The sequence below is a fragment of the Lutra lutra genome, chromosome 9 (genome assembly GCF_902655055.1).
Source record: "Lutra lutra chromosome 9, mLutLut1.2, whole genome shotgun sequence".
Classification (NCBI taxonomy): Eukaryota; Metazoa; Chordata; class Mammalia; order Carnivora; family Mustelidae; genus Lutra; species Lutra lutra.
The window spans coordinates 51,079,209-51,093,666 of NC_062286.1; the positions used below are offsets into that span (position 1 = coordinate 51,079,209).

General features: G+C 48.8%; 1 protein-coding gene across 2 annotated transcripts; it reads left to right on the top strand.

The window, feature by feature from the left end:
- Positions 1 to 10,728: 10,728 nt before the first annotated feature.
- Positions 10,729 to 13,600, top strand: EGR4 (early growth response 4). 2 transcript variants are annotated; one of them, XM_047745700.1, is made up of 2 exons: positions 10,729 to 11,219; positions 11,617 to 13,600. In XM_047745700.1, the coding sequence occupies exons 1-2, from the start codon at positions 10,775 to 10,777 to the stop codon at positions 12,933 to 12,935; spliced, it is 1,764 nt and encodes a 587-aa protein (XP_047601656.1). In that variant the 5' UTR covers positions 10,729 to 10,774; the 3' UTR covers positions 12,936 to 13,600. The 2 variants fall into 2 exon arrangements, with proteins under 2 accessions (XP_047601656.1, XP_047601657.1); XM_047745701.1 differs by having other exon boundaries at positions 11,027 to 11,219; positions 11,620 to 13,600.
- Positions 13,601 to 14,458: the final 858 nt, after the last annotated feature.

Genomic DNA, 14,458 nt, shown 5'->3' on the forward strand with positions numbered 1-14,458 from the left:
ATTTTGACAGAGAAAGACATAGCGAGAGAGGGAACACAAGCAGGGGCAGTGGGAGAGGGAGAAGCAGGCTTCCCGCCAAGCAGGGAGCCCAGTGCAGGGCTTGATCCCAGGACCCTGGGATCATGACCTGAGCCGAAGGCAGACACTTAACCAACTGAGCCACCCAGGTGCCCCCAAAGCATGCAGTTAGAGCAGAATCTCCAGCTGTTAGCACCTTTCAGGCTCGTCTCAGCTTTCAAGCCAAGGCCATGTTTTTTCCAGGAAAGCCCTCACTAGGACTGAATACAGAGGGGCTGCTATGGGACAGGCCATTTCTTCTCAGTGCAAGATGTTTCTAATGGGGGGCACCTGGGTGGCTCAGGGGTTGGGCCTCTGCCTTCAGCTCAGGTCATGATCTCAGGGTCCTCGGATGGAGCCCCGCATCGGGCTCTCTGCTCAGTGGGGAGCCTGCTTACCCCCCTTCTCTCTCTCTGCCTGCTTCTCTGCCTACTTGTGATCTCTGTCTCTGCCAAATAAATAAATAAAATCTTAAAAAAAAAAAGATTTTTCTAATGGGCAATTGTTGCTCTGAAATTCATCACTGTGTTGCCTGAGACTTTATCAGATGTGCATTGCAGGCTGAGGCTCTCTTGTCCATTCCTGCTTTTCTCTCTCACATGTAGCGCTCCCAAAGAAGGCCCTATACCCCTGACTCCATCTTAATGTCTGCTTCAAGAGAACCCACAGACACTGAAACATTGACTTATTTATAATATTGAGGCTTTCCATCTAAGAAAACATCTCCTCACTTAGTCGTATTTTTTAATGCTCTTCAGGAAAATGTTACAGTTTTCTTCTTTTTCATCTTGTACAGCTTTCAGCTTATTGCTAAATCATTTAAAGTTTTTTTTTCTTAAGTAAATGAGAGCTCTTATTCATACTCTGTATATTTTAAAACTATGTAGTAGGTCATAGGGGTTTATAACTGTTATATCTTTTCACTATCATTCCTTTCTAAGTCATTTCTCTTCTTCTTTTTTTAAAGGTTTATTTATTTATCTTAGAGAGAGAGTTGGGGAGGGAGGGGCAGAGGGAGAACAGAAGCTTAAGCAGACTCTGCACTGAGCACGGAGCCTGACGTGGGGCTGGATCTCACAACCCTGAGATCATGACCTGAGCCGAAACCAAGAGATGCTTAGATGCAACACCCAGGTGCCCCTAAATCATTTTTCTTTTGGCTTTATCAAAACAAACAAACAAACAAACAAACATAAATGCAAACAACAACAAGGAAAAAAAACCTACTTCCACCACTAGAAGAATAGATAAATAAACTACGTATATGCAAACAATGGAATATTAATCGGTGATTAAAAAAAAAAGAACGAACTACTGATACATGCAAAATATGGAGTGAATAAACTTACAGACTTTGTCTTGAGCCAAAGAAGCCAGACATGAAGAGTACATACTGAATTATTCCATGTATGTGAAGGTCAAAAACAGGTAAGACTATTCAATAGGGATAACACTGAAAAAAGTGGTTAACTTGGTCTGGGTGGCTCAGTTGATTGAGTGTCCTACTCTTGGTTTCAGCTCAAGTCATGATCTCAGGGTTGTGAATTCGAACCCCGCATGGGTCTTCCTGCTCATTGTGGAGTCTGCTTAGGATTCTTTCTCACCTCCTCCCTCTCCCTCTCTTCTCCTCCCCCTGCTCACTCTCTAATTAATTAATTAATTTAATTAATTTAAAAAGAAAAGTAGTTATTTCAAAAAAGGGGTGTCTGTTGACTAGAGGTGGGCATAAGGGAACTTTCTGTGGGATGTAAATGTTCTTTATCTTGATTTGGGTAAAAAGCCATCAAACTATACACTTAAGATTTACTTCTGTTACTCTATGTAAATCATAGCTCCAACACAACATGTTTGTTTGGAGGACTCTACTTTTCCTGCTGGTTCTCCACCTAAATAAATGACTATCCCAGTGTCCAATCCAGAATCTGAGAGTCAACCTGATTCCTTCCTCTATTGTCTAGTATATACTAGCTCCCAACTGGCTGTTGACTTTGAAAGCGTCTCCTTTCCTGTTACTACCACCAGGGCTCAGGCCTCAGGACCTCCTTTCACCTGATTTGCTGCAGTACCCTAACTGATATCCCCTCCAGGTCACCTTCCATACAGTAGACAGACTGGTCTTCCTAAATTAAAAACTGTATGTCCTACACAGCCAAACCTCTTCAAAGACATCTTATTGCCACCCTAAGGATACAGTCCAGATGCCTAACATGCTTTAAAATGTCCTTCATGACCCCGAGCTTGCCCCTCACAGCAGCCTGGCTCCACTTTTCCTTCCTTTCTAGCTTCTTTTATTCCTCATGTTCCAGCCATAATGGACTTCAGAGTTCCCTGGATCCTCTCTTCCCCCCAATCCTGTCTCTCTTTCTGGCCTATTCTCTAGAACATTCTTCCCACTCAACCTGTTCTTTCCTCTTGGCTAACTTTTACTCAACCTCTGGTCTCGAATGAAATGTTGTTTCCTCAAGGGAAGCCTCCCCTGAAATTTTCTTTCTTTTTTTTTTTTTTACTCATTTAAGATTTTTAAAATTAATTTATTAATGAAAGAGAGAGCACATATGAGAGCAGGGGGAGGAATAGAGGGAGAGGGACAAGCAGACTCCTCACTGACTGTGGAGACTGACACATGGCTCAGTCCTACGACCCTGAGATCACGACCTGAGCCGAAATCAAGAGTCAGATGCTTAACCAGCTGAGGCACCCAGTTGCCCCATCCCTTGAAATTCTCAACTAGAAAACTATCTGCTGCCTCATTGTATGATCTCAAACCATTCTGTCCATCCCCCTGTCACATGCATCCCACCTTTCTGCAATAATTTCTTAAAGGGGCTGATACACTAATTCCTCAATAAAGAGTTAATTGAATGAATAAGTGAATGAATGAGAGCAATGATGGCAGGGAAGTTCTGGTCATGGTGACCAATCCCACCCCTATATGAGGAGGTACCCAGAAAACAGGGAGCACATTTGGGGTGGGCAGGGTTATTCACTATTTCTTAACTGGATATACTGCATCTCACATCATCTCTCTATTGTATAGTCGTGCTTATTCTAGCTCTTAATCCCCAGACTGTAGATCAGCAACTAACATAGTCCCATTTCACAGGTGAGAAAAATACAAGCACAGAAAGCATTAGTAAAGCATTTGTTCAAAGTCACAGAACAAGCTAACGGCAGAGCTGGGTTAGAGTCAGTTTCCCAGACTCCCAGGCTTGAGGTCACTACTGCATAATGGGATTCTTTGTGACCCTGTAGGTCATGTGTCCCCAAACTGGCCTTTATGGGAAATTATTTAGAAATCCTACTGAAGCTCCTTTCATTTCCTACCTACCCTGTACTGGAAACCTGCTGTAGATTATTGACAAAGCCAGTTCTGTTCTGGGTCCCTGCTTGCTTCTGCCTGGGCAGGGGACCCCTGCAGCCCTCCCCCACATGCCCTGAGTATAGGCCTCTGCTGGAGTCTTCACATGGCACACCACATGAATGTGTGGGACCCACTGGTTGCCAAGCCGAATATGGCTCCAGATTATTCTAGGAAATAAATACATTGTTTTGCTCTGGATTGCAGGAATTGCTAATTAGGGATTTTTATTTTGGGCAGTGTTCCTTGGAGCTGGCAGACAGATGGAGTAGGCGACTTGCTCCAGGGGCACCGTGAAGCAGAGGGAACTATCCATTTCTGCCCCTGGTATGAGAACATGCCAGAACCCATTGCTGCCTAGCTCCTGCCCTCAGGGCCTGAGGCAGTGGCCTCTTGGAAGACTTTCTGGCTTCCAGTGGTTTCCTCTCTTTGGAAAAGGCCCTCAAAACACAAGCACAAGCCCCTTGTGGTCTTATCAGCTGTATATCACCCTGCCCGTATGGCCAGAGAATTTTCCTAGGGAGGATAGCAGAGGTCTTTCCTGAGATTTCTTACCTGGAACTGAGAACAAGAATCCATTTATCACAGCAGGCTGACATGGAGAACACCGAATTTGCTCTGGGCCAGGTTTTCAGTCATCAGTGAGAGAAAAGAAAAAGGGCTGAGAGCCTTTGAAGAATTTTTGGCCCCCGGTTTCACTAATTAATGATCCGCAGCTGTATCTCTACCCCCTTGTCAATTGGTTAGTTGGTTGGTTGATGGATTGACATTCCTTTGGATTCTGTGAGCTGATAAATTCCATGGGGTGGGGTGCTAATTAATTTATTTAGCCTAAACTAATTCAGGTTGCATTCCTGTCACTTGCAACAAGAAGCCTGGCCTACTGGAGGTCGTCAGGGTTTGGGGACACACAGCTGACCAGGCTTTGGCTCAATGGCTCCTCTGTGGCTAATTGCCTGGGTACTTTTAGAGTTTTGCTGTCAGATGCCAGTACATTGACCAATCTACTTTAAAGAGAACAACTGTGAGATGGGGGAGGAGAGAGGCTAGAAGACAATGAGATGAAGTCAGGTGAGAGGAATCCGGAGAGGCCAGGGAGGAGAGAAATACCCAGGGAGGTTTAGCAGGCCTGTTTCTGATTCTAATTCTGTTCTAGAGCTGCAGCCTCTCAGTCCACGCTGTCAGCCTCTTTTTCATCTTCTCGACTCTTGAATTGAAAATCAATGCTCTGCACACCATTACCTAACCAAATAAAAACATCTATCAAGGTTCAAGGCCATCAGTGCTCACAAAGGGGGAACTAGACTTAGATATGAAGGGGTGGTAGAAGGGTGATTCCAAATCCTAGGGTGGGTAGCAGCGTGTGAAGTCACTGCGTCCACTGCCCCCTCCCACTGCCCCCGCCTCTGACCTTCCTGGAACCCATCCCAGTCACACCTCTTCCGTGATCATCTACCGCTCAGCTCTGTCCAAAGCTGACTTCGCCTAAGGAAGGATGTAGAATGGAAGACAGGAGAAAGAATAATTTCCCTCTCTCCTCTGAAAGAACAGCTATAAGCTGCCTTGAAAGAGTTAGGAACCTTTCCCTAAATGGTTCAAAGCCACCTTGTTCTCCTCTTCTCTGCTTCCTCCATGATCCAAACAAGAAAGAACAAAAGGAAGGATGGTACAGAAGCTCCCACACCCCACACCCCACTCTGGTCAATGTCAGAACAGCCTCATCTCCACTGCCCATTGTGAGGATGTGAAGAGCCTCAAGAAGATTCCCCTGGATCACAGAAAATGAAATGCCAAGACCCTGCAGAATGATTCCGATAATGTTTACAGTGCAAATTAAATTTACAGTGCAAGTTAAAATACCACAGGGATGCCTCTGTGTGCCTACCCATTGACTCTCGTGCTGCTGTGTGGCTCCAAAATCGAAACAACTTTCTTAGAGGAACATCTGATATTATATAATTTTGAATGTTTGTACTTTTGACCTAGGAATTCCAGGCTTTGGAGTCTAGTCTATGGTTTTACTGTAGGTTCAGACGCTGGCACCATCCTTTGCTAACCTTGTAAGTTTGGGCAAGTTTCTTGACCTTAGGGTGAAGCATAGGGGCCTCAATTTCCCCATCTATGAAATAGAGTTAGTAATAGTACTCATCAAGTTGTGAGGCTTAAATGGTGAGTGTACATAAAACTCTGAATACGTGGTGAATAGTGCCCATAGTCAGTGCTATACAAATGTTTACACACATATTATTATTAACCCCATCAGTGGACCATGTACACATCCAAGGCTGTGCACAGCCAGGTTCTTTCTATCAGAGTTAAAAACAGGAAACTATAGAGTTAAAAACTTATATACATGTACATGATAGAATACCCCGGAGCAGTTGTGAACAACACTATAGATTAATCTGTATCATGATGGGGGAAAAGAAAACCATTCAAGGGATAATGTTAATTACAAGAGTATGTATAGTGTGACACCATTGGTATAAATGATGATGACGATGGTAGTGCTAGTTGAATGGAGGAATGTTGAATGAGTATACATGAAGAAAAATCTCTTGGAACCAACTTAAAACTATTTAAATGTATATATCTGGGTATAGAATTGGGAGAGATACTTTCATTTTAACATGTTTCTCTTTTTCCAAGGAGCCTATGTTACTTTTGTGGGCAATAAAAAAATAATACAGACAAAAACCATAAACTAATGACTGGCCATGGGCAGGGAAGAGGGAAGGGACAGAGAAGGACCCTGACAGTGGGTCCCTTGCCTCAGGGACAGATGATCAGACTCCTCTGTCCTTGGGGTCACTGTGGCGGAGCGCTGTGGCGGGAGGGGGGGTGCTTGGGGAGGGGAGTTGTGTTCTCCAGAGGTGGTAATTGGAGGCAAATTTCATCTCTGCTGCAGCCTCATTGGCCTTGTTCCCTGTTAGTCTGATAGCTAGATCCTGCTTCTGTCCTTGCTTTTAAATAAATCCTTTAGGAAGAGAAAAAGGGAGTGAATGGAGAGGCAGGGTGGGGAGAGAAGAAAGGGGAGGAAGGAGGAAGAAAGGAGAGGCAGAGAGGAAAGAGAAGGGTGCACCGGGATACTGTGTCCCCCGCATCTCCATGGCCCCAGGAAGTGGGACGTGGAGCTGCTCCTCAGCTCTGTCAGGAGTCGCCATGGAGACTGAGTGCTGGCCTCTTCATGATTAATACTCTGAGGCAGCTGTCTTCTTGGAGTCTTTTTAAATATATACACTATTATTTGAACACAATGATATTTAGAGCAGAAAGATCAAGGTGGGGGGTGGAGGAGGGGGCAGTAGCATTATTAGAATGATGACAGGGGCTGGGCCCTTCCCAGAAGAGAGAAAATGGAGGCTCACTCCTCCCCATCCCCCTCTTCTCCCTCCTCCCGCCCTGGATCCAGAGTTTCCAGTCTTTCCCACTGCAGCATCTGTCTGCATCATTGTCCCAAGGGCCTGCACAGTGCTCAATGAACGTTTGATGAATGAATTTTTCCATTCATTCATTCATTCATTCAGTAATTGTCTGTTCCATGCTTGTCCAGAAGGTAAACTTTCCTTCCCCAACATTTTCCCACGGAAATTAGAAATTTCCTCTCATCCTCCCCAAGGCCACATGCACAAACACATGCACACACACACTCCCACCACCACCAACTTCCACAGTAATTCCCAAGGACCTTGCATGTGTTCCTCCTTAACACATATCTGATGTGACCCACAGTGTTTCTAGCCATGGTGGCCACTCCAGGGAATACTTGCAGGGAAGGACACCAGCCAGATCGAATTTGTACCTCATACTCTACTTGAAAAGCTGGAGGAAGAACCTCCACCTAGGCCATCCTAGAATGAATCCTTTTGTAAAATGAATAATCTTTTCAATTATCTTGTGGAGTAGACTAGACTGGGCTTGACTCTCAGTCCTACCACTGAATAGAAGTGTGGTACTTAGGGGCACCTGGGTGGCTCAGTTGGTGAAGCATCTGCCTTTGGCTCAGGTCATGATCCCAGGGTCTTGGGATCAATCCACACATCAGGCTCCACCTGCTTCTCCCTCTCCCTCTTCCTGTCATTCCCCCTGCTTGTGCTCTCCCTCTGTCAAATAAATAAATAAAATTTTAAAAAGAAAGAAAAAGAATAAACCAAATCTTTTTTTTTTTTTAAGCTAGGTCTTGAGCAAGTTATTTAACTCTATCTAGTCTGTTTTTTCATCTGTGAAAGAGGTCTCCAATTCCTTATTCCATAGAGTTTTGGGATGATTAAATGATCTGTTTGTAAAGTGCTCAAAGTGTATGATTTCCCTTTTTTCCCTTCCTGCTTGTGTTTTTATATTTAAAGTGTGAATTAAAATTGAACTCATGGGTCTAAGTTCCTCTTTCTTCCATCCCCTCCCAAAGACCTTTATTCTATCTGGGCCCAGAATCTCTTTTAGAGATATTAAAATTTAGGGATAAGAGGGACTGAGCTGGGAAGAGCTACAAAGGCCCTTTCTCTTTATAGTCCTTCCTCCTCCTCAAGGAACCAAATGCAGATGCAATTACCCTCCAGAGGTAACCACCCCACATAGGAGAGTGTGTGTATGTGTGTCCAGTGAAGGTGAGTGGTTCAGTCCACACCCAGAACACAAGCTGTGTTCCCCATTTCCTCTCCTTCTCATTCTTCCCTCTGCAGCTTTGCCTGAAGGTCTGGCCTGTAACAAGAAGAAGTTGCAATGACTTGGACCCTTGTCTTAACACAGACCTAGACCAATAGCCCTTGGCAGAGAGCAGCAAAGGCCTGGGAACTTGCCAAAGGAGTAGGGGAATTATCTATGACTAAGAAGGAGGAGGAATGCTGTGGCAGAGGGAAGAACAGCAGAAGGGATGGGGAACCTGGGGCTGGCCAATCTGGCCCGACGGGGCAACCTGGGGAGCCCTGGACACTGGCCTAGCCAAACCCCTCCACTCCTTCTCCCTCCCAGGCAGCAAGATGCCAGAATGGATTTGAGACATGTGTGCCCTGTGTGTCTGGTGTGGGCTCACCTGCCCTTGGAGATACATTTGGATTACAATCAATCCCCAGGTCTGAAATAGAGTATAATGGAAATAGTGTTCTGTGTGTTTAATCCTTACAAACATGTGCTGGGATCCTTCACTTCCTACATGCAAACATATGTGTAGTTGACATAGAATTAGTACATCTGTGGCATTTGTTAGAACATGCTACACAAGCATGACTCTTGAAAAGCTTTGTAGGATTTCCAGACATGGGGAGAAGATGAAGGCAAGTGTATCAGCACAGGTTTTGCAGGTAATTATGTGACAACATATTCTGTGAACATACTTATAAGGTTATTGGAGGGTGGTGTTGGGGCAACTCGGGATGGAGATGGGTCTTAGGGTCCTGGTAGACTCAAAACTAAAATCTATCTTCTGGACCTTATTGTAAGCACTTAAGGAATGAATACTGCATGAATGAACGCTGAGAAGATGAATGAATGAATTTTTGGATATTGGAAACAGGATAAAAGGCCTGAGAATTTGGTGGGGTTGGGACATTCTTGGCACTCTCTCTAAAAGGAGAGTACCAATGTGCAAAGGAGGCTGGGAGATACACGGCAAACCATGCTGTAGCCTGTCACCCCTGAGCGGCTTTGTTTCCACTCCTACGAAAACAGAGAAAGAAAAAGGAATCCCCCTGGTATCAAGTCCTGCATTGGGCTCCTTGCTCAGTGGGGAGCCTGCTTCTCCTTCTGTCTGCCGCTCCCCCGCTTGTGCTCTCTGTCTCAATCGCTGGCAAATAAATAAATAAATAAATAAGGAACCCCAGCTCTGCCCTCCCCACTTTCCAGCTTCCAAGAATTGATGCTCTTTGTAAAGAAAAACATGCTATCCCTTGTATTTATCTAATCCCCTAATTTTGTTCCAGAAAGGAGGCAAATAAGCTATAAACCCAAAATTAAATGAAAGATTTTTAAAGAGAATGAGAAAGTAAGACAGAGCGGAAACCACAGTGGAAGAGAGATGAGATCAGGAGAGCAGGCAGGCTTCTTTGCTGGAATTAACTGATCTGCTGCAGCCAAAATGCACAGCCTCCTTAAGACAGGGATATTTTCCCCACATAAGAAGCCCAACCATTCCAGGTGCTGATTCCAGAGAAATATATCCTGGGGATTCTCTGTGTGTTGCTGGAACAACATCCTTAGCGTAAAAGTCATTTATACAAAGGCAGAAAAAAGTCTGTGGAAACATCTCATACCTGGAAGGTGATGGGGGAAGGAGCAGGAATTGGCCCCACTTCTATGGAGGGCAATTTGCCTGTGGCCTATCAAAATTTTACACACCCTTGACCCAGAACTACACTTATTGGAATTTATCCCACAGATATATTCACATTTATATAATTAAGAACGTTGATTACAACAACATTGGTAAAATCTAGAGGTTGGAAGCTTTCTACATGCTCGTGGATAGGGGACATAATATGGACCTCCCTCACAATGGAATACTATGCAGCCTTAGAAAAGAATGGCCCCAACTCCTTATGTCCAGACACGGAGCAATCTCTCAACTATTATAAATGGGGGAAAATTATATTGCAAGGCAGAGTGTATGCTCGCATATGCATTGTTTTTTTTTTTTTTTTTCTGAAAGAATACACGGGAAACTTAGATGTTGCTACCTCAAGATGTAGATGGGTAGGAAAAAGAGACTTTTACTTTTCAGTTTAGAATATACTCTTCTGTACTAATGTACTTCTCTCATCAGTAGCAAGCGTTATCGTCCTTTTTAACTGAATTAAGTTATTTTTCCTAGAACAAACAAAAGGGGGAAAATACTAAGAAAACGCAAAAAAACACACAAGAGGGAGCAAACAGCGAATAATGGCAAGAATCTCTGTAGCTTACTGTGTCCTCGTCCATAGAACTTAATACGCTCTAACCCAATTACTCTTTACAGTAAACTTACGAAGGAGATATGTATGGCTCCATTTCACAGGTGAGGAAACTGACATTCAGGGAAATTAAATGACATAGGTACTAAGTGGCAGAGAGTGGATTCGAATCCCTAACTGTGGAATCCCAAAGCCCACGGGGCTTTTCCTCGCGGACCGCGGGTCTCTGTCTGCAGGCGGGAAGGGCGCTAACCGAACGCCGGGCCCCACGCAGCGCAGCACCCCAGCTAGTGCCCCGGCGGCCCCGGCGCGCACGGGGTTCCACGCTCAGGGAGCGCGCGCGCACGCAGCGGCGCGGTCCCGGCGGCGGCGGCGGCGACGTCACATGCCGAGCTTTCCTTTTCGGGAGTCCCCGGCACACATCCTGTGTCCATGTTTGGGCATTTACGTCACGGCGGCAGGGCCGGGGCCTCCCGAAATGGCAGTGGCCCGGGGAGTCGGAAGCCCGGAGCCAGCGCGGCCGCTGCTATATAAGTGGGGGGGCCGCGGATCCGGGGAGCCCGGCTGCGCTTTGGAGAAGCGAGGAGCCGCCGCCCGAGGCAGGTCCCGGCGAGCAAGGGCGCCTCGGCCCCCCGTTCCCTTTCCCAAAGGTGAGCACCTGGAGCCAGGAGCCCGGGTGCTTGGGTGTGTGAGGCACAGGGCACCCCAACAGCTGGCCTCCCCGTCACCCGCGCGCAGCCAAGCCCAGCGGGCGAGGCCCCCGGCGCCCCGCAGCCGCCGCCGCGCCATGCTTCACCTTAGCGAGTTTTCCGGCCCCGACGCGCTTCTGGTCAAGTCCACCGAGGGCTGTTGCGCGGAACCCAGCACTGAATTGTCCCGGCTGCCCGGTAGGGACGCGCCGGCGACTGCCGGCTACCCCGGAGGTAAGGAGAGCGGCGGAGGGTGCTCAGACGGCGGCGCAGAGCGGGGGCGCATGGTGCCTGAGAACAGACAGGGACCCGGACTGTAGAGCTGTGAGGGGTAGAGGTGGTGGGAGGCTCCAGGGTCCTGAGGTGCGCACCCCATCCCCAGCCCCTCTGTACCGCCAGCGCCTCCGCAGGAACCTGTGGGTTTATCAGGGCGTCCTTTTGCCTGTGCACGTGTGTTTTCGTGTGCATGTTTGTGTGTGCGTCTTGGGCGTATTCGGGCTCCAGCTGGATCAGAATGTGCAAAAGGCACCTTTTATGTGTCGGTGCGCCCCCAGGGTTTCGGGGTAGGGGCTTGCAGACTCTGAGGCGCGTCCTTTGATGTGCCCGGAGCTGATTCCTGCTCCCTCCTCAGCAGGCGACTTCTTGAGCTGGGCTTTGAGCAGCTGCAGCGCCGGGGGGGACTTAGCCGATTCCTGCTTCCTGGAGGGGCCTGCACCCACGCCCCCTCCTGGCCTCAGCTACAGCGGTAGCTTCTTCATCCAAGCAGTACCCGAACACCCGCACGACCCGGAGGCACTCTTCAACCTCATGTCGGGCATCCTGGGTCTGGCACCTTTCCCCGGCCCTGAGGCGGCAGCATCCCGGTCTCCGCTGGACGCCTCTTTTTCCGCAGGCCCCGACGCCTTGCTACCGGGTCCCCCGGACCTTTACTCCCCGGATCTGGGCGCTGCCGCCTTCCCAGAGGCGTTCTGGGAAGCTTCATCCTCGGCAGGCGCCCCCTCACAGTGCCTGTATGAGCCTCAGCTCTCCCCGCCCGACGTCAAGCCAGGCCTCCGGGCGCCCCCGGCCTCCCCTGCTCTGGACACTGCCTCGGCCTTCAAAGGCCCCTACGCTCCCTGGGAGCTGCTCTCAGCTGGAGCCCCAGGGAGCTGTGGGTCTCAGGGAGGCTACCAGGCCGCCCCCGACGCCCGTTTCCCCTCGATGGGGGCCAAGATTGAAGACCTGCTGTCCATCAGCTGCCCGGCGGAGCTGCCAGCCGGTCCCGCCAACAGACTCTACCCCACGGGGTCTTACGACGCTTTCCCGCTGGCCGCAGGTGACTTAGGAGAGGTGGCTGAGGGCCTCCCGGGTCTCCTGACCCCTCCTAGTGGGGATGGGGGGAGTAGCGGCGACGGTGGAGAGTTTCTGGCGGGTACTCAGGCTCAGGTTTCTCCCCTGGGCCTTCGCAGCACCGCGGCGGACTTCCCGAAACCTCTGGTGGCAGACATCACTGGGAGCAGTGGCGTGGCCGAGCCTCCGGGGCCACCGCCACCGGCCCCATTCCCACCCACCAAGGCGCGGCGCAAGGGGCGCCGGGGCGGCAAGTGCAGCGCGCGCTGCTTCTGCCCGCGGCCTCACGCCAAGGCCTTTGCTTGCCCAGTGGAAACCTGTGTGCGCAGCTTTGCGCGCTCCGACGAGCTCAACCGCCACCTGCGCATCCACACGGGCCACAAGCCCTTCCAGTGCCGCATCTGCCTCCGCAATTTCAGCCGAAGCGACCACCTTACCACCCACGTGCGCACTCACACGGGTGAGAAACCCTTTGCCTGCGACGTGTGCGGCCGCCGCTTCGCGCGCAGTGATGAAAAGAAAAGGCACAGCAAGGTGCACCTCAAGCAGAAGGCGCGCGCGGAGGAGCGGCTCAAGGGCCTTGGTTTTTACTCTTTGGGCCTCTCTTTCGCCGCCCTGTGAGGGGGAAATGGGTTTGTAGTTTGAGACGCTGCCGCCCGGCACGAAAGAGGAGACTTGGCCCGACCCCCCACCCACCCCTTTTCCGGCACGTCCCGGGGCCTGCCTCTGGTCCCGCTTCCAGTTCCCTTGAAGTGCCCGTCGTTCACGCCTCGTTCAGCACCAGCTCCGTGGACAGCTCCTGCGGTCCCCGGCGCTGACTCCCGCGTCCGCCGCTCTTTGAAGAAGTCCTCTCAGGCCACCCACTGAGTAGGCACTTCCATGAGACTCAAGATAGCCTTTTGTAACTAACTTGGCGCACGCCCCACGCCCCTCATTAGAACCCCCAGAGTCAGGCTGGGGCAGCGCCGAGCCGGTCTCGCGCGGGATTTTGTACAGCAATGTCGTTTCCAGCAGCCATTGGATGTAACGTTTTGCTTTGGGGTTATTTCCTTTTGTTGTTGTTAATTTTTGTAAAGCAGACGCTACTCTCGAGCAGTTGACAAAACTGTTTATTTTTGCAATTAAAATTATTGTGCTAAAAGCTTACTGAATCTGCCATCTAAGCTCCTGACCCTTTCCCCCAAGTCACTCCCCCAGGAGAATATGTGCCAGAAGAGAAAGGAGGTATTCAGCCAAAGGGATCATTACGCAGCTACTGTCAGGCACTGTGGCACATACTAGACATTCAATAAATATGTACTGAATTAACAAATGCATTTAATCACAACTGACCTAAGAGCTCAAAGTTTTTTCTAAAACTTGAGAGTGATTGAGATGTTGAGGTATTAAACATTTGGGGATATATGATCCTAAATCTTCACAATTCTAAATGCAGCAACATATATTCCATTTCAAAGGTGAAGGAGCAAAGTAGGTAACTTGCTGGGTAACCTGGCTAGTAAGTGACGGGGTCAAACTCAGATCTGTTTGGCTCCAAAGCCAGTAATTTTTTTTTTTTTTTTTTTTTTACCAACCTGAGAATGGTGGCACCTCACCTTAATAGCGCTTTTGGAAAGGCTTCCTACCAAGAAGTGAGACAGATTCGGGAACTAGAGGAGACCCAGGCAGTAGCCATGACAATGGAAGACTGCAGTATGGCAGAGCTGTCTGTGAACAACCGAAGTATTAGGTATCACAGATGCTCCAGCCAGTGGCTGTGCATCTGTATGAGAAACAGGGGCTGTCAGGGCCAAACGGGACTCAGCATTCAGCCAGACCATGGATGGGCAGAGCCAAGCCACACAAGGTGCTTGCCAGATTCTCACAGTCATGTTAGTTGCTCCCAAACGATCTTGTTTAGGTGGCAGCAGCCCATTTACCATCCAGCCATGCACCTGCCATAGTCGCTTTTCCCTAACTCTCCTTCCAGGTGAACCCTTCATGGCTTGGGGAGGGAGGTGGGGAAGATGGGGAATGGTTGCAACTTGGTCCCCCTTTACTCCCTGAACTCCCAACTCAAAAGCTTTTCTGGTCACCTTGAGCAGACTCTGGAATAGTAGAAGTCTGCTGTTCACCCTCTCTCTCCTCCCCAGTAATTCTTTTCT

Excerpts from the sequence above, each read along its gene's own strand:
- EGR4 (XM_047745700.1), top strand. The coding sequence starts at position 10,775 with ATGGCAGTGGCCCGGGGAGTCGGAAGCCCGGAGCCAGCGCGGCCGCTG. Across the intron at positions 11,220-11,616 it reads GACTGCCGGCTACCCCGGAG|CAGGCGACTTCTTGAGCTGG; the intron begins GTAAGGAGAGCG and ends CTCCCTCCTCAG.